The 19,089-nt window shown below is 46.5% G+C and overlaps 1 protein-coding gene across 1 annotated transcript in view; it reads right to left on the bottom strand.

The window, feature by feature from the left end:
* Nucleotides 1-1,280: 1,280 nt before the first annotated feature.
* Nucleotides 1,281-19,089, bottom strand: part of Kank4 (KN motif and ankyrin repeat domains 4) — a 38,603-nt gene continuing 20,794 nt past the window's right edge. The window contains 6 exon segments of the mRNA XM_042680140.1: nucleotides 1,281-2,500; nucleotides 7,819-8,019; nucleotides 11,407-11,549; nucleotides 12,589-12,808; nucleotides 14,816-14,903; nucleotides 16,663-16,881. Of these exon segments, the coding sequence (XP_042536074.1) occupies nucleotides 2,387-2,500; nucleotides 7,819-8,019; nucleotides 11,407-11,549; nucleotides 12,589-12,808; nucleotides 14,816-14,903; nucleotides 16,663-16,881 (985 nt within the window). The 3' untranslated portion in view covers nucleotides 1,281-2,386.

The following is a 19,089-nucleotide window of genomic DNA, read 5'->3' as shown; positions in this document are numbered from 1 at the left end:
CAAGGCTGATGAAGGAGAGAAAAACAGCTTCCCATGTCATCAGTGATTAATAGTCAATGCCAAGGGCTAGAGGCTTGGCTCAAGTGATGGCCCATCAACTGTGAGCATGCAATTGGAGCTAGATCTCAAGGCTCTGAGTTCAAGTCCCAGAGAGCAGACAAACAGCTACACACGTTCAGAGCATATTCCCCAGAAATGCTGAATATGCAGGCATGCTGGCACCTTCAACTGTTCCGGTCTGTCCCCTCTGTCCTCAGTCTCCTGGATTTTCAGTCTTTCAAACTAAGCTAAATGAACCTGTTTTCCTTCATAAGTAGCCTTCCTCAGGTATTTTGGTATAGCAACAAGAAATGAACTAATACAGATGTGCGCTGCAAATTCCCGAGTCAAGAGCAGAGAAATGCAGACATTTCGATACAGAAGGTGAAGAGGCAGCGTTTTACTTTACAAATAATAAAGACAGGCCAGTGCCTTGCTAAAAAGAGAAGTGTGGTTGTGACCCAACTGCCTTCACCTCCTGGGGACTGGTCACAAGTACAGAACAGGCCTCATCCCAGACCTGACCTGCTGAATGCTGTGGAGACCCTAGGGCATTTGCACAAAGCACTGGGCTGGGACCTTCCTTAATGGAGGGTTTTGCTCGGGTGTGTTTTGAGGTTGAAAGTCCCTGGAAGCATTCTTTAGCTCATCATTTGCTCTTTTACCTCTGAGCAGCAGCAATGCATGTCAACGAGCCTGCTCCGGGACACTGGTTCTTTTAAATTCCAGTGGTGTAAAGACATTTGTTATGCCATTTCTCAAGACAGTCTTTATGCGTGGCAAACTGGATTTCCAAACTCCCATGGACAGTTTCTTGTGCAGCACCCCTGGGAGGTAGGTTGTGTGATCATTTCTGCTTTTAGAAACTATGAAGCTGACATCCAAGGTGTCTTTGTGACCTATCCAAGGGGAACCAGGCAGCGGGCATTGCAGCTCAAATAAGAACTGCTTTGTGTTTTCAGTGTGAGGCTTACCAACTTCCATGTCTTAACCTTTTAACACAAGGGGAATTTTATTCATTTTCATAAAAGACTTTCAAGAACACTTTCACACGCTGGGTGCTGGTGGCTCACACCTGTAATTTTACTTGAGGCTGGCATATCAGGTCCGCAATTTGAAGCCAGCCCAGGCAAGAAAAGTCTGTGAAACTCTTTGTTTCCAATTAGCCACCGAAAAGCTGGAAGTGGCTCAAGTGGTAGAACACCAGCCTTGAGCAAAAAAGGTAAGGGACAGCACCCAGCTTTAAGTGAGAGCCCCAATATCAGGAGAAAAAGGAGAGAAAAACCACATTTCTAGATTGCCATTAGCGAGTTATGAATATAAGCCATGCGTGTGTGAGCCTTAGCAACTATAGAATCTTACGAAAGAGTTGTCCAGTAGAGACATCTGTCAGCCTAGGAGGGCCTTGGCCAGCTCCAGTGCAGCCCAGCAGCTTGGAAGTCAGGAGCCTGGGACACATCAGAGTAGACACCTGCCCATACAGATACAGTACCATGGAGGGAAGGCAGAGGCTTCTTGAAGCCAAGAACTTTAGGAGAAAGCTCCCTCCAAATCATTTCGTTCACACGTGAAGAATAGCTGCAGTGATCAAATGCCGCCAAGATACATGTGCCGTTTGTCATGGGACTGGGTTTCCTGATCAATGCCAATACCCATGGAGTGAAGCAGAGCCAATGGATGGCTCAGAAGTGTTCAAGATTATGTCTGGCATTGACTTCAATACCTTCTTTCTACCGTGTCTGGATTGAAGATGTTTGTGTCAACTCCATCTAAACCAACTCCCCAAGAAGGACTTGGTCATTTCACCTGTCTTTGTGGTGTTTTATTTCCCTAGAGATTTCTTGACAATGATTGCCAGGGTGGCAACGTAAGTCCTCCCCGAATCCTCTCCAGACGTGCATATTCAATGGGACCTATGTGTATACTCTTGATTAAAAATAAAAAGACAGCGCACCTTAAAACTCCGTGTAAAAAGTATTGCTTATCTACTGTGCGCAGATGCGTGTGCTCCTTTCTGCCGGCTGGCTCCACAGCGCTGCAGGGGTAAGCGTCACGAAGAATTCCAGGCTGAGGATGTTTAGGAGTTTGGATGGCACCAGTGACCCAGTGCTCTCTCTCCTACCTTGGACCCTTTCCTGGAACCCATGTGGTTTGGGAACAAGGCCTAAGGCAACAACTACAAGCATCCTAAGGAGCAGAATTACATGACAGGAATGTATGTGCATATTTGACATAGTTTCTTCTGGTGAGGGGCTGCCCTGTGGTTATGACCCCTGCCCTCTCCAAGGCTGAAGGAGAGTCCAGAAAAGGAGACTTTTGTTTCTGGGTGCCAGTTCTTCTGTAGCTCCTACAGCCCCAGGGACCTGCCCCGTTCCGAGTGGGCCTGCAGAAGCTCAGCAATCTCCACATGGGCGGATGAGGTGGGTGATTTCATAGTGATGGACAAAGCTGTGTGGCCAGCCTGCAGAGGAGAAAGCAAAGGAGGAAGAAATCTCATTCTATGTGCCTTCTACCCCAAAGAGAAGAGAATGAGGGGGCATATCAGGGATAGGGGAGTATATTTCAAACATCTAGAGACCCCCAAGAACGGAGGTGATTAAAATGGCATCTGGATAATGAGATGAGGATCAGCTGGGTGCTGGTGGCTTACACCTGTAATTCTAGCTTCTCAGGAGGCTGAGATCTGAGGATGTGGTTTGAAACTAGCCTGGACAGAAAAGTCTGCAACAAGGACAGCTTCTAGGACCAGAGTTCAAGCCCCAGGACCAACAAAAAAAAAAAAAAAAAGAAGAAGAAGAAGAAAGAAGGAGGAGGAGTAGGAGGAGGAAGAGGAGGAAGAGAGGAGAAGGAGAAGGAGAGGAGAAGGAGGAGGAAAAGGAGAAGGAGAAGGAGAAGGAAATAGCACTCCTGGGTGTAGATAGGTGTGAATTCCATGTGGGTACCAGTCTCTTAGAGTGGGCAAATCCTGCATCTAGAATTGTGAAAGCTAAACACATTTCAAAACAAAACAAAACACTTTTTTTTGGTAATTTACTGGGACATAAAATCTGACCTGAGGCTACTTAAGATCATGACATGATTTCTTTTTATTTTTCGTTTAGCTGTATTTGTAGGAAGGGGTTTGCTGGGCAGGGAGGCACCTTGGCCCTACTGCTGCCCTCTACTCTATGTGTGCAGAATTACTTCCTGAAATGCGACATTTTCTTTTTTTTTGGGGGGGGGGGCGGGGGGTCCGGTCATGGGGCCTGATCTGGGCCTGGGCGCTGTCCCTCAGCTTTTCACCTCAAGGCTAGTGCTCTACCACTTGAGCCACAGAGCCACTTCCGGCTTTTTTCTTTTATCTTTTTTTTGTTTTTTTGTTTTTTTTGTCAGTTGTGGGGACTGAACTCTGGGCCTGGGCACTGTTCCTCAGCTCTTCAGCTCAAGGTTAGCACTCTACCACTTGAGCCACAGCGCCACTTCTGGCTTTTTCTGCTTATGTGGTGCTGAAGAATCAAACCCAGGGCCTCATGCATGCAAGGCAAGCACTGTACCACTAAGCCACCTTCCCAGCCCTGCGACAACATTTTCATAGGAGCAGGTAGGACATGTGAACCCCTAGCTTCAAACTCTTTCAGGCTTTTTCCTTGAAATCAGTGTAGAACCTCATTGTCATAGCTGCAGTACAGGGCAAAAAGCTGAGGAAGAGGAGGGGAGGATCAGGGAGGTCACTGGTAAGGGGAAAAAGGGACCAGAATTGGGGGACAGGAAGGAAGTAGAATTTCAGGGGGGACCCTGAAGATGGCACATGGGCTTCACTAAACATAAAGTTCCTTCTCGCTAAACTCCTCTGATTCTCTGGACCTTTCTTTTCTTTTTCTTTTCTCTCTTCTCCATTTTTTCAAAGGCAGGGTCTCACTGTATATTCCAAGCTGGCTTTGAATTACCTGTGTAGTCTTCCCTGGATCTTTCTCCTCCCACCCTTTCCACCTTGCAATTGGTGTGCTTATTGGATAGATTAAAGTCTCCCTCTCTCCCCCCACCCCCCCTCCTCCTCCCACACCTAGCCCCAGCCTGCTCAGGCTGCAGTTCAGATTCTGCGCCCAGGCCTCAGATTGCTCCACATTCAACCATCTATGTTGGAGAATGGGAACAATCGAATCCTAAAGAGAACTTCCCCAGACGGGTCAAGGGTTGCAACAAAGCAACCAGACATGCTGCTAGGCACCGTGTTGGGAGGAGGGGCTTGGACTATTTAAGCCTGTGTTCTTTGCCCTGTGATGGTCAGATGGGCCTTGTCAGCCTGGCGACTCTCCATAAACGCCATGTGCTTACTGTGAACATGAGAAAGAGCCTCAGGGCCAGTCCCAGAAGACATGCATACTCTCACAGAGTGCATCTGGAGATAACAGCCTCTATCTGCACACACAGGGAGCAGGAGAAGCAAGACCACCCAGGAAGGACAAGTGTCCCCCCTCAAATGCCTGTTAGGAAGGAGCCCATGCTGTGAGCAGCAGTGAACCAGGCATGGTAAACCTGCCCAGAAACGCTGTGGGCTAGAGCTGGACCTGAAGAGGTGGAATGAGAGGTTGGCGTGTGTGTGTGTGTGTGTGTGTGTGTGTGTGTGCATATGTACGTACACACACACACACACACACACACACACACACACACACACACACACACACACACACACACACACACACACACACACTGGGATGTAGGTGTCTTTCCATTTGATAAGAATTCATCACAAACCCACTATAGATCAGGCAGAGGTGAGCTAGGCATAATCTGCCTTCTGAAGTTTCCAATTTGAAGATGCTTTGAAGCAGCTGTCCAGAATGCCCTTTTCCCAGGCAAAATCTCAAGGCCAATTTTCAGGCCTCAGTGACATCCCTGTCTCTGTCCCATTGCAGGTCCCCAAAGATAGGGTAATGATTTTTCTGAATCGTCTTTGAAACCTAGCCAAAGGACCTGGAGTTTATGTTGAACTTAAATGGAAAGAGGAAGCAATTTTTGGACATGAACTCTGTTGCAGTCATCCAAGGCAATTCTGTGCTCACACAAGTCACCTCGGGGTCATGTGGCTGTGAACCTTAGTCACGTGTGACCCAGCAAGCAGCGTGTAAGTGGGCCCTGGGTGGGATCACTTTGCCGTGAGCATGCTCTGTGCACTGCTGGCATCATGCTACCCACCTTTCCTAATAATGCATCGTCTAGGCCTGGTTCCTGTCTTGTGTCTTCCTGGCCCTTCCTTTAGTTGAGAGCCTTACCTGCAGCTAGCCTGTGCCTCTGTGCTGCCCTGCCTTCCTCAGCCAGCACTAGACAACCGGCTCTCAGCTCACTTGGAGTTCAGTCCTCATTTTGAACTGGCTTCTCAACTAGGGCACTATTGGTATTTTAGATCAAAGAATACTTATTGTTCCTGTGCACTGTAGATGTTAGGCAGCATCTCTGGTTTCTACCCAGGAGTGACTGTCAAGAGCATCCTCTCCTTCAGTTATGACAAATAAAATGTCCCTAGGCTGGGGGATCATGTCTTAGGCTGGTGGATCATGCCCATAATTCTTGCTACTCAGGAGGCTGAGATCTGTAGATCATATTTCAAAGTCAGCCCAGGCAGAAAAGACCATGGGACTCTGATCTCCAATTAACCACCAAAAACCTGAAGGTAGAGGTGTGGCTCACATTGTACAGCATCATCTTCATCCTCATCAGCCAAGCAAGAGTACAAGGCTTTGAGTTCAAGTCCCAGTACCAGCACATACAAATAAGATAAAATTTAATTCTTTTGGTTGATGATGGGGCTTGAACTCTGGGCCTGGGTGCTGTCCCTCAGCTTTTCAGATCAAGGTGATCACTCTACCACTTGAGCCACAACGCCACTTCCGGCTTTTTTCTTTTTGCTTATGTGGTGCTGGGGAATCGAACCCAGGGCCTCAGGCATGCAAGGCAAGCGCTCTACCACTGAGCCACCTTCCCAGCCCGACTATGAGATTTTCATCTCCAACTAACCACTGGAAAACCTGAAGTGGAGCTGTGGCTCAAAGTGGTAGAGCATTAGCCTTGACTGCAAAAGCTCAGAGGTAGGGCTGGGAAGGTGGCTCAGTGGTAGAGCGCTTGCCTTGCATGCCTGAGGCCCTGAGTTTGATTCCCCAGCACCACATAAGCAAAAAGAAAAAAGCCAGAAGTGGCGCTGTGGCTCAAGTGGTAGAGTGCTAGCCTTGAGCTGAAGAGCTGAGGGACAGCGCCTAGGCCCAGAGTTCAGGCCCCACGACCGGACCCCCCCCAAAAAAAAGCTCAGAGATAGCACCCAAGTTCTGAGTTCAAGACCCAGGACCAAACACACACACACACACACACACACACACACACACACACACACACACACACACACACACACACACACACACACACACACACACACACACACACCAAAAAGTTCTAAGTGTGGGCTTAGGAGTTTGATGAAGCTGGGTTCCATACACTGATGTGGTCTTAGATATGAATCTTAACCATCAGTGACTGTTTCCTCCAGAAAATGGCAGTAGTAATAAAACAAACACCAGTTGTACTGGTGTTTAAAGGATTTGGTCAATGTAGCTGGCATTTGACTGTATTCTCAAAATATGCTAGATATGGGCCTGGGAAGGTGGCTCAGTGGTAGAGTGCTTGCCTTGAATGCATGAAGCCCTGGGTTCGATTCCTCAGCACCACATAAGAAGAAAAAGCTGGAAGTGGTGCTGTGGCTCAAGTGGTAGAGCGCTAGCCTTGAGCTGAAGAGCTGAGGGACAATGCCCAGGCCTAGAGATCAAGCCCCACAACCAACAAAAAAAAAAGAACTAGTTATCATCATCATCATCATCATCACCACCATCACCATCATCAACATTAGAATTATCAGCACCATTATCATCACAACCATCACTATCATCATTATCTTCATCTCCATCACCACCATCACCTTTACCATCAAATCATCACCATCATCATAATAGTCATCACATTATCATCATTACCAGCACCAGCATCACCACCATCATTATCTCGTTACCATCAGTGCCATCTCCATTATTACCATTGTTATCACCATCATCAGCAGGATCATCAACACTATCATCATCATCACCATCATCTTATAAAAATGCTTATTTAAGAGGCATGTGTTGGGGCTGGGAAGGTGGCTCAGTGGTAGAGTGCTTGCATCACATGCATGAGGCCCTGGGTTCGATTCCTCAGCACCATGTAAGCAGAAAAAGCTGGAAGTGGTGTTGTGGCTTAAGTGGTAGAGAGCTATCCTTGAGCTGAAGAGCTGAGGGACAGCACCCAGAGTTCAAGACCCACAATGGACCAAAAAAAAAAAAAAAGAGGCATGTATCTAGCAATATAACTTTAAGAGGCTGCTTTAAGTGGGATAAGCCATCAAGTGGCTCTTTAATCAGTTCAATAATCTGAAAGAATTCTGTACAGTTTTCTCCTTATTTTGGCTGCCCAGATTCTATACTGAGTTTCCCCTCAGAACTGCTACTTCATGCTGTTTTTGCTATGACGAGGTCAGACTCAGGGCCAAGCCAGTCCTAGCCACATTTTCTCTGGGTTTGTGTTATAAAAAGTTAGGGTAGTAGATTTCTCAGCTCTAATGCTCTAAGTGTTTTTACCACATATCACCCCCAATTGAATCCTACAATAGCCTTATGAAGTTGGTTTTTACTTCTTCAGCTATGTAGTTTCTTAAATTCCACAGGACACTTTTGACAACCAGAAGTTAAGCACCTACTTGTTAACTATAACTCTCACCTTGTCAGTTAGGCTGCTGTTGCAGGTTGGGTGTGCTAGCAGCAGTCTCACCAGGTCGGCATTACCGTGGTGACAGGCCACCATGAGGGCTGAGGATCCATCGTGGTCCTGCAGGTTGACATCTGCCTGACAGCTCAGGAGTGCTTGGACCATATCCTCCCGGTCATGGCTGACTCCCAACATCAGAGCAGTCTGGCCTCCCTACACAAAGGGCCACAGGGATTTGGTAAGGTTACTTGCAGCAAAGGATGTACAAGCACATCATTCTAGCAAACTTCTATTCTATCAAGACCCCAGTCAAATACTCTCTCTAAAGCTGTCTCTGAAGTCCAGGCATGGAATCTATCTTGTGACATTTAGTACTGGTATCGCAGCTCGTTAATCTTCCTGTTTCTCAGGAGCTGTGAAATACTGATCTTTTGACCCCAATGCCTAGCACCAAGTACATGTGCATAAATGTTGAGGAAGACAAAGATGGAGGGTTCAGAACCATGCCTTCCTACTGCTCGCCCAGGACAGCTTTTCCTAGCAAGCTTTGGTCTGTTCAGCCTCTGGTATGTTTCATTTAATGATATCTAGGACCCTTTGTGTCCTTATGGCCACTGACACTAATCTTTTATATGCTTGTGATTACAGGTGGATATACCACTGGATTAGAATCAGGAACCAAGTGTAAGTTCTAGTTCTGCTGGTTACCAATCAGTGGCCCTGATCACATCATTTGCCTTCCCTGAAGGCAAATTGCTTAAAAATCAATGTAAGGCTGGGAATGTGGCTTAGTGGTAGAGTGCTTGCCTAGCATGCATGAAGCCCTGGGTTCGATTCCTCAGTACTACATAAACAAAAAAAACCAGAAGTGGCACTGTGGCTCAAGTGATAGAGTGCTACCCTTGAGCCAAAAAGAAGCTCATGGACAGTGCCCAGGCCCTGAGTTCAAGCCCCATGACTAGCAAATATATATATACATATATATATATATATATATGTACATATATATATATATGTATGTATAATTGCCAAACATCAGTGGCTCATGCCTGTAATCCTAGCTATTCAGGAGACTGAGACCTAAGGATTGAGGTTCAAAGCCAGCTCAGGCAGTAAAGTCCACAAGACTTTCTTCAATTAACCACCACCACCACCACCAATAACAACAACAAAACCAGAAGTGAAGTTGTGCCTCAAGTGGTTGAGCGCTAGCCTTGAGTACAAAAGCTCGCGGACAGATTCCAGGCCTCAAGGTCCAGGATCAGCACACAGAAATATAGGACTTATAGAGAAGGTGAACGAGGATGAATATGGTTGAGGTAGTTTATATACATGCATGAAAACAGAACAGTGGAGTTGGAGGCATGGCTAGGTGGTAGAGCGCCAGCCAATGAGTGAAAGCGTCAGGTACCAAGTTCAATTCCGGCTTTTGGACAAAGAAGAAAACAGAAGAGGGAAGTTTGTTGAAAATGCATTAAGAAAGGAAGAGTGGGATAAGAGAGAGTGACCGGGGTGGGGGGGTTGGGGGGGGAAAGGGGAAGGGGGAGGGGGGAGGGGGAGGGGTAAGGTTGATCGGGATACATTGTGCACATGTATGGAAATGCCACAATGAAACTTCTCTTATATAACTAATATATGCTAATCAAGATACATTTAAAAACCTATGTACCTTATAAGACTTTTGTGGGGATCAAATGAAGGGGAAATGTGTAAATACAATCCTGTTTGGAGATAATTTTTCTGACTACAAAGTGACTATTATTTCTTATTTTTCATAGTTTTCTGATAGTATATAGTATATATATATAGTATATAGTATATATATACTATATATATATATATAGTCCTAAGTTTTTCCAATAGTTTTCTCATATGACTCCATCATATTTTACCCTTAGTCCTCTTGGGCTCCAGGCAAGTCTCTCTGATGTGATACCAGACTTCATGAGGTTATAAGTATATGCTTTCTCTTCTTTCAGATCCCCAAGACTCTAAAAAGGTGTCTTGTATGAAAAAGAACACTAAGGCCACGGCTGTCTGTGTGCTGGCTGGCTAAAACTCCCAACTGAATCGTTTCTGGACCACATTTTCCTGCCCAGAAATCTAGGTCTTAGAGAAAAGAAAGAAGGTTTAGAATCAGAAAAATCCTGGCTCTGCTGCTTGGTGCCTATGTGTATGTGTACAAGTGTCCCAGAATAATCAATGGTATTATCAGCTTCTTGGACTTGTGGTAAGACCTAAGTGTTGTGTTTCAAGTATCAGCAACTGTTAGTTGTCATCATCGATAGCAGGGTTATGACAGGTGTTCCGCTCATAAGCATGTCTTGGGTCTCTATTTCTCTGGAATCTAGATGAACCTTTCCAGAAATGTTAGGACATGTGGGTCCACTCAGTCACTGGATTGCCTGTGCCTCAAGGCCACGGCCCTGCTCCTGAGGACATGACATGATTTCTGTGCCCAGACCAATGTCACTGACACTAGTTTGTAGGGAAGTAAGAGAGATGGGTGTTTTTTTATTTGTTTTTTTCAGTTGGTTGTGGGTCTTGAACTCTGGGCCTTGGCGCTGCCCCTCAGCTTTTCAGCTTAAGGCTAGTGCTCTACCACTTGAGTCATAGTGCCACTTCTGGCTTTTTCTGCTTATGTGGTGCTGAGGAATTGAACCCAAGGCCTCATGCATGCAAGGCAAGCGCTCTACCACTGCGCCACTTTCTCAGCCAAATGGGTATGTGTTGAGATGTGGTTTTATTTGAATGACTAAGGAGACACACAAAGCACACTGATTAGTCACCAGAGTGCTGATGGCTCTTGGGCAACTCCCTACACTAAGGTGGGCCTAGGGAAATGGGGGGGGGGGTCCTCATATTCCTGCAGCTGATCAACAACAGCTGCTATCTGCCTGGGCTCTCCATGTTTTCTCTATCAGCTTGATGGACATACTCATGACCTTTTTTTCCTTTGTTTTCTTAATGCTCAAAGACAGAATGATTGCAGGTGAGAACTTCTTTAAAGAACTGGGTTTCTGGGCTGGGAAGGTGGCTCAGTGGAAGAGCGCTTGCCTTGCATGCTTGAGGCCCTGGGTTCGATTCCTCAGCACCACATAAGCAAAAAGAAAAAAGCCGGAAGTGGCTCTGTGGCTCAAGTGGTAGAGTGCTAGCCTTGAGCTGAAGAGCTGAGGGACAGCGCCCAGGTCCAGAGTTCAGGCCCCACAACCGGACCAAAAAAAAAAAGAACTGGGTTTCCTTAGAGTACCTTGCCTGGGTCAAAGTCAAGGATCACCCACGGGGGCTCAGAACTTACTTTGTGTGGGCTTTCTCAAAAGCTTGACTATGTTTGGGAAGATTTGGTTGGTAAAGTTAAGTCCAGTAAAAATGTGCCCAGTTTCAGACTGGGGCATAAATGAACAGTTCACTGGCCCCCATCCAAGGAATCTTTAAAGATGAAATACTCAGGCCTTGGATAAGTCTCATCTGAAGACCTCAGCAATCTGGAATAGAAACCTCTCTGTGCATCTGGCATAGAATTTCTTACTCATTGCAGAAAAATACTAGGGACACCTTCTATTTATCAAAGAAGAGAGAGATGGCATTCACACCACCTACCTGAGTAGCTTGGATATTCACATTTCCTTCTCTTAAGAGCTTCCAGACAACAGCCATGTCTTCATCCGTCTCTGCAGAAGCCAAGGGAGTGATCATCACTGCAGTATAGCCAGCTTTGTTCTGATGGTCCACATTGCAGACACCTGCATGTGAAGCAATGGATGCTGGGCAACTCGCAAGGCCAGCAACCAGACTCTGCTTATGCTTCAACAGGACAATGGGCCGCAGATCAAAGGCCACAGACAGGAGCATCCTTTCCTTAGGGAGTTGGATCACTTCTTCCCCCTTTCTTTCCTTCCTTTCTTCCTTCTTTTTTTTTTTTGGCCAGTCCTGGGGCTTAAACTCAGGGCCTGGGCACTGTCCCTGAACTTTTTTGCTTAAGGCTTCTGCTCTACCACTAGAACCACAGCTCCAATTCTGGCTTTTGTTGTTTTTGGTGGCTAAGCGGAGATAAGAGGCTCATGGACTTTCATTACTGGGCTGGATTTGAACTGCAATTCTCAGATCTCAGCCTCCTGAGTAGCTGAGATTATAGGCATGGACCACTGGCACCCAATTTTCTTTTTCTTTTTTTCTTTCTTTCTCTCTTTCTTTCTCTCTCTCTCTTTCCTTCCTCCTCCCCTCTCTCTCTCATACCATTTTTGGGGCTTGAACTCAGGGCCTAGGTGCTTTCTTTTAGCTTTTCCACTTAAAACTGGTGCTCTACTACTAGAACCTTAGCTCCACCACTGGCTTTTTGGTAGTTAATTGGAAATAAAAGTCTCATGGAGCTGGATGCCAGTGGCATATGCCAGTAATCCTAGCTACTCAGGAGGCTGAGACCTGAGGATCTTCCTGTGAAGCCAACCAAGGCAGAAAAGTCCCCATGAGACTATTTCCAATAAATCACTTAGAGACAGCCAGAAGTGGTGCTGTGGCTCAAGTGATAGAGCGCTAGCCTTGAGCACAAAGAGGTTCAGGGACAGCGCCCAGGTCCTGAGTTCAAGCTCCAGAACCAGGAGAAAAAAAAAAAAAAGGTCTCACGGACTTTCCTGCCTGGTCTGGCTTTGAACCAGGAACCTCAGATCTCAGCCTCTTGAGTAGCTAGGAATACAGGTGTGAGCCATAGGCACCCATCTCTCTCTTTTTTTTTTAAAGTAGCCCTTGAGAGAGGGATGCAGACTCTAGTGAACCACCTCTGACCTGTGTCCAGCAGCAGCTTCACTATAGCGAAGTTGGAGTGCGACACGCTGTAATGAAGGGCCGTGTTCCCGTTGCGATCAGCCAAGTTGACCAGCAGTTTCAGGAGATGTGGGGAGTGAGGCTGGATCCCAAGGAGGTAGGCAGCCACCACAGCAGGGCTAGATGACTTCCGGCTGGACACACGGAACCACTCCTGACTGATGGTGTTCAAGCTTTGCCTCTGAAACCCCCGAATATTCCGTTTCCAAGAGGTTCCCTGCCCTGGGCTGCCCTAGCTGGGGCTTGCACCTCACACCAGGACAGATCTGATTTTTATGTTTCTGCTTTTGTCCCTCCCCAGCCCTGGAGCTCTCTGTGTGATTTATCTGGGGACATGGAAAGGGTGGGAATAAGCAACATACTTCGTACCTGTGGTTACAAGGGAGAAAGGAGCACTAGGCTGGCAATGCCATAGCCAGGAGCAGAACATCACTTTGCCAGATGATAAATCATTATAAGCTTGCATCTTGTATGTACCCCATATCCTATATGTATGAGACCTCTCTCACAGACACAGCCAACCTGTATTGATCTGCTCTAGACACTAATAGAACCCTTGTCTGTTTTTAACTGGGTTTAGCTGAAAACCTGTATCTGCAGCAATAGGAAAGAAACTAAGACCACAGCACACCAGCTTATGCAAGAGTAAAAGCCACATAGGTATGTGTGCCCTACTTCCAGTCTTAAGCTTTGTTAGACTCTTCAGAGTAAAAGATCTAACAGCCTAATCGTAGAACCCAGGACCCTGATATCTGTAGGATTTGTCTCTTTTTGAATTATTTGTGAGAAGTGTGCCAGTACTGGTCATTTTGGTGTATGATGTGATCCAAGTGTAACAAATGATATGTGTTTAAAGATGAGGCTTTTAGGACTGGGAATGTGGCTCAGTGGTAGAGTGCTTGCCTCGCATGCATGAGGCCCTGAGTTCGATTCCTTAGCACCACATAAAAAAAAAAAAGCCAGAAGTGGAACTGTGGCTCAAGTGGTCAGTGCTAGCCTTGAGCTGAAGAACAGCACCCAGGCCTAGAGTTCAAGCCCCATTAAAAAAAAAAAAAAAAAAAAAAAAAGCTAAGGGACAGTGCCCAGGCCCTCAGTTCAAGCCTAGTTCCAGCACACACAAAAAAGATGACACATTTATGACACATTTAGATTATTTACCTTAAAAAGCTATGGCTTAGCCAGGTACTGGTGGCCCATGTCTGCAACCCTTGCCATTCAGGAGGCTGAGATCTGAGGATTGCAGTTCAAAGCCAGTCCGGGAAGAAAAGTCTTGCTGAAACTCTTATCTCCAATTAACCACTCAAAAATTGGCAGTGGAGCTGTGGCTCAAAGTGGTAGAATGCTAGCCTTGAGCAAAAGAATTAAGAGACAGTGCCCAAGGCCTAAGTTCAAGCCCCACAACCAACAACAACAACCAAAAAAGAAGACGAAAGGCATAGATAGCATGATCATGAGTTCAGGGCCAGCCTGCATTCCATAGTTAAGATTGTTTCAAAAAAAGAAAAGGGTGCTGGTGGCTCATGCCTGTAATCCTAGTTACTCAGGAGGTTAAGATCTGAGGATCACAGTCCAGAGCCAGCCTGGGCAGGCTCTTTTCTCCAAATAACCACCAGAAAACTGGAAGTGGCGCTGTGGCTCAAGTGGTAGAATGCTAGCCTTGAGCTGAAGAGCTGAGGGACAGAAAAGAAAGAAAAGAAAAGAAGAGAAGAGAAAAATGGGGGGTGGGAATGTGGCTGAGTGGAATGGTAGAGCACTTGTCTAACATAAGCCTCAGACCCTGGGTTTGATTGCAAACACTCCAGAAAGGGTATATGACTTCCAAAGCCACACAGCTCTGCCAGGGCTTCCACCTGGTCACATGGACTTAAGAGACTCCAAATCCAGTGCTCTTTCCACAACGAGCATGAAATCATTTATAATAACCACTCCAGGTAGCTTCTTTGGTCTGGGTAAATAACCTTGACATATCATCTTAGTGAACTACACAAATGACAGCCCCTCTGCGACCTTGGCCGCCTTCTCATGTACATTGTTCTCTCTCCTTGTTGAGTGCAGTCCTTCACCTAAGGTGGCAGTGTTTGGGGTGGTGACAGAATTCCCGGGGGACTCCTCAGCTAGTGTGGGCACTCCTATGCCTGCCACCGTCACTCTACCAGAGGTCTCTATAGGACAAGAAAAATGAGAATACCAAGAGCTGGTTGGGGGTGGTCCCAGTTTCTGGCAGATGTTGGCTCAATGTTCGACATGCATTAAGAAACTCTTCTGAGGGCTTACATCTAAAAGACAGAAAAACACAAGAGAGAATCACATCTCTGTAAAATGGACAAAATAACTCACTTCCCAGTAGCTCCTATACACAGACTAGATAGACTACCCCCTCCCCAGGGTCAGGAAGATTCCTCAGTAACAGAGGAGGGGGGATTGCTCACAGTTCCCTGGTCTCCTGAACTCTTCTGAAGAGCAAGTTCTCTCTTGCTGTCCCCTCTGCCAGTGACTGGAGCAGATGAACCAAGCACTCTCAGCCAAGAACCCAACAGAGGCCCCGACGCTCTCTCTGCCTTCTTGACTCTGGGTGCCTAGGTAACTAGAAAAATCCAAAGAACTCAACCTATACCAACAAATATCTGCAGGTTAACTGGGTGTTGGTGGCTCATACCTATAATCTGAGCTACTCAGAAGGGTTGAGATCTGAGGGTCAACATTCGAAGTCAGCCTGGGCAGAAAAGTCCATGAGACTCTTACCACAAAATTAGAAGAAGAGCTCTGGTTCAAAGTGGTAGAGCACTAGCTTTGAGGGTAAAAGCTCTGAGACAGCGACCAGGCCCTGAGTTCAAGCCCCACAACTACCCCCACCACCAACAAAATTCTTCGGGTTATTTACTCCTCCATGAAGGATCCCCTAAGTACTAATAGAACCCATCAAATGGGAAGCCTTGAGGCCAGGAGTCATGGGGCAAACACTCTTCCAGGTCCCCTTGAAGGCAGATGTTCAGCATCCAGAGGCCTCAGTAAGACTTAAATGACACTTGCTAATCACAGTCTGATCATGGACCTGCTTGACAGCTTGTGCACACGCCTGCTTGCCCCTCTTCCAGCCTAGCCCCCCAGATGGTGATGATGATGACAGTGGCCCTGACCACCTATGTCTACTTCTTTAGAGAGCCTACCCCCCCGGCAGACATGGTACCAAGCATACTACTGTTTGTTCTTACACCAACTTGAAATCAAAGCTGACAGGTTGCTACTGTCCACATTTTTCAGATGAGGAGCCTGAAGCAACATCAGCTTAAGGACTTGGTCAATGGAAGCATGTCCAACTGAAAAGGCAGTACTCTTTGTCATGTGTATGACTACCTATCACTTTAAAAGATGATGGCAGTGCGGCCAACTGAGGGGAGACAAGTTTCAGTCAGAAGATCCTGGGTCCTCTCTTTGCGGCTGCTGCTCTCTGCCTGCATCTACATCAGTGAAGTAGGGGGCAACAGTCATTGTTTCTTTGCAGGATTGTTAAAAAGATAATATAAATAATACTTTTGCAGCTATGCATGTAGTACATGCCTGTAATTCCAAATTCCAGCACTCAGAAGGTTGAGGAAGAATATCATTAGTTTGAGATCAGCTTCAGCTATATAGGGTCAGAGAGAGACTAGAAGGAAGGAAGAAGGACAGAGAGCGAAGTAAGGAAGGAGGGAGGGGGGAAAGAAAAGGAAGAAGGGAAGGAAGGAAAGAGGGAGAGAAAAAGCAAGCAAGCAAAAGGAAGAGGAACAGAGGGAAAGGAAGGGGAAGGGAGGAAGAAAGAGTCAATATTTAGAAAGTGCCTCACATTTCCAGTACTTTGTAAATACTGAGTTTATAAACAGAACTCTGGGCATGACTGTATTCCATTTAGCTTAACTATTCAGCATAGAACAGAAACTCACTGCTGAATGGAAACAAAACGAAGGACAACAGGACCAAGCAATTGGATAGAAGGATGACAATACATCTTTGCCCCTCGGCAGAAGAACAGGAGCCCACTGTATCCATCTGACTCACCTCTCAGTCTTGGGATGGGAGACTTCTTCTCCAGGCCCATCTTCCTGGGGTGTGCTGAGGATGCCTTGGGAGGCAGCCTGCCCAGGCTCACAGCTGGGGTGGGCATCCCTGCCCTGCCTGGGTTCTGGACCATCGCATTTCTTTTCCACCTCACTCTCAGACAAGTCTTCAGGGGAGCTGTCTTCACCGCTGGTGTCCTCGCTGGAGGTGGTCTCATAGCTAGGAGAGGACACGAAGGTCACTCAGTCTGTCCTTCCTGAGAGGACCCATGTCCACCCCGGTGAAATCAAGGTGAGCCTCAGATACCCCTCCCAGTGTGCTAACCACATTCTCTGTGACCTGCTTCTGTAGGTTGGGGTAAGGGATTCTGAAGAACTCCAGTGTCAGAGAAGCAGGGAGGTTCTGATGCTGGACGTTATTTGGGGAGAAAAAGATAATAAGCTGGCCCAGCGCTGGTGGCTCACGCCTTTAATCCTAACTACTCAGGAGGCTGAGATCTGAGAATCATAGTTCAAAGCTAGCTGGGGCAGGAAAGTCTGTGAGACTCTTATCTCTAATAAACCACTAGAAAACCAGAAGTGGCACTGTAGCTAAAGTGGTAGAGCGTGCTAGCCTTGGCTGAAGAGCTGAGGGATAGCGCCCAAGCCCAGAGTTCAAGCCCTAGGACTAGCAACACACCCATATCCACACCCACATAAAAGATAATAAACTGCACTCAGCTGCAAACACTGAGCAGCCTGCCTTTAATTGGCCATTGCATTCAGACAATCTAGAGAGTCCCAAATGGCCATGGAAGTTTTGCTTCTGGAATCCTAATGTTAGACCCAAATCCATGCAAACATCTCCCTATGTGCTCTGAGTGTCTTGAACTGCCAGATTAAGTCATGACACTGGGTGGTCAGGAGCCCTCCTTTAGTTCTCTTGCTGTGGCCCAGGGTACATTTGGCAAGGAGTGGGTTCTGTGTGGTACACACGTGTGAACACAGCATTGGCCTTTCTCAGATGCACCATTTGAACCTCTGCTTTCAGCGAAAGTGAGATCCTAGTCACTTGACTTGGAACGACCCCCTTCCCCCGAGCAGCGATCTTTACATTCAGCCTGAAGAAACTCCAGTGAGGAATCACACAAGAGGCCAGTGAAGTCCTAGGAGATTTACTGATTCTAATGCTGATGTTCAACAGAAGACCGGAATGGAGAAATGCAGTTCAGATCTGCGTTTGAAGGGCACTGGACACAGCCATGGGGCCCATGGCTTCCTTTCTCCACGTGGGCACCTTCACATAAGGCTTCTGTGCTCACTGGATTTGCACACCCAGCCTTCTCTCCAGTACACTCACATTCCCACCTGCTTCAACATCAGGTGTTTCTGCTTGGAAACTTTTAGAACTTTTGAGCTTGGAACCTTCTGTTTTTGTGATTAAGTAGGGGCATAGTATGTTTACCAAGCACAGCTTATCTTAAAATTGTTTCCATAAAAGCTACCTGGAAGTAAATACATTCATTCAGCAAAAATTTAGTAAGTACCTAGGTACTAGGGAGTGTTCTAAATGTTCTAACAAAGTCCTTGCCCTAAGGGAGCTAATATGCCAGTAGAAAGAGGCAGAAAAATAAACACAGGATCAACTATTATATTCATATAGTGATTAAAACAATGGATAAAATAAATAAGTCATAAGACAGAGTGAACAGTGTTGAGAGGCAGGGTTATTCTCATAAGAATATAGGTTATTTTCTTCTTTCCTTCCTTCCTTTTCTTTTTTTGTGTATGTGTGTATGATATAGGTTATTTTCTTCCCTCCCTTCTGCCTTCCTTCCCTCCCTTCCTTCCTTCCTTCCTTCCTTCCTTACTGTATGTGTGGTACTGGGATTGCACTTTGCTAGGTCAAGTGCTCCACTACTTGGGCCACTCCCAGTTCTTTTGCTTTCTGTTTTTCAGATAGCTTGCCCAGCTTGGACTGTAAACCTCCTATTTTCACCTTCCCAATAGCTGGGATTACAAGCATAAACCACCAAGCCCAGCCCATAACACAAATTCTTTTTTTCTTTTTCTTTTTTTTTTTTTTTGTCAGTTGTGGGGCTTGAACTCTGGGCCTGGGTGCTGTCTTTGAGCTCTTCAGTTCAAGGCAAGCACTCTACCACTTGAGCCACAGGCCACTTCTGATTTTCTGGTGGTTAACTGGAGATAAAGAGCTTCACAGACTTTCCTGCCCAGGCTGAACCTCAATCCTCAAATTCAGCCTCCCGAGTAGCTAAGATTACAGGCGTGAGCCACTGGAGCCCAGCAAAACACAATTAACCTTGACTTCCTATGGGAAGTGTTTGCAGGAGGTGAATCGCACTTGAGGTATACTATGTCAGAGTCTTCAGAGCTGAGAATAAGACTTCAATGCTCCCCTTGTGAGCATTTGAGTACTAGATACTGGCAA

The sequence above is a fragment of the Dipodomys spectabilis genome, unplaced genomic scaffold, assembly GCF_019054845.1.
Source record: "Dipodomys spectabilis isolate Male_0828 unplaced genomic scaffold, ASM1905484v1 ptg000002l, whole genome shotgun sequence".
NCBI lineage: Eukaryota > Metazoa > Chordata > Mammalia > Rodentia > Heteromyidae > Dipodomys > Dipodomys spectabilis.
This window is presented reverse-complemented; position numbering and strand designations above follow the sequence as displayed.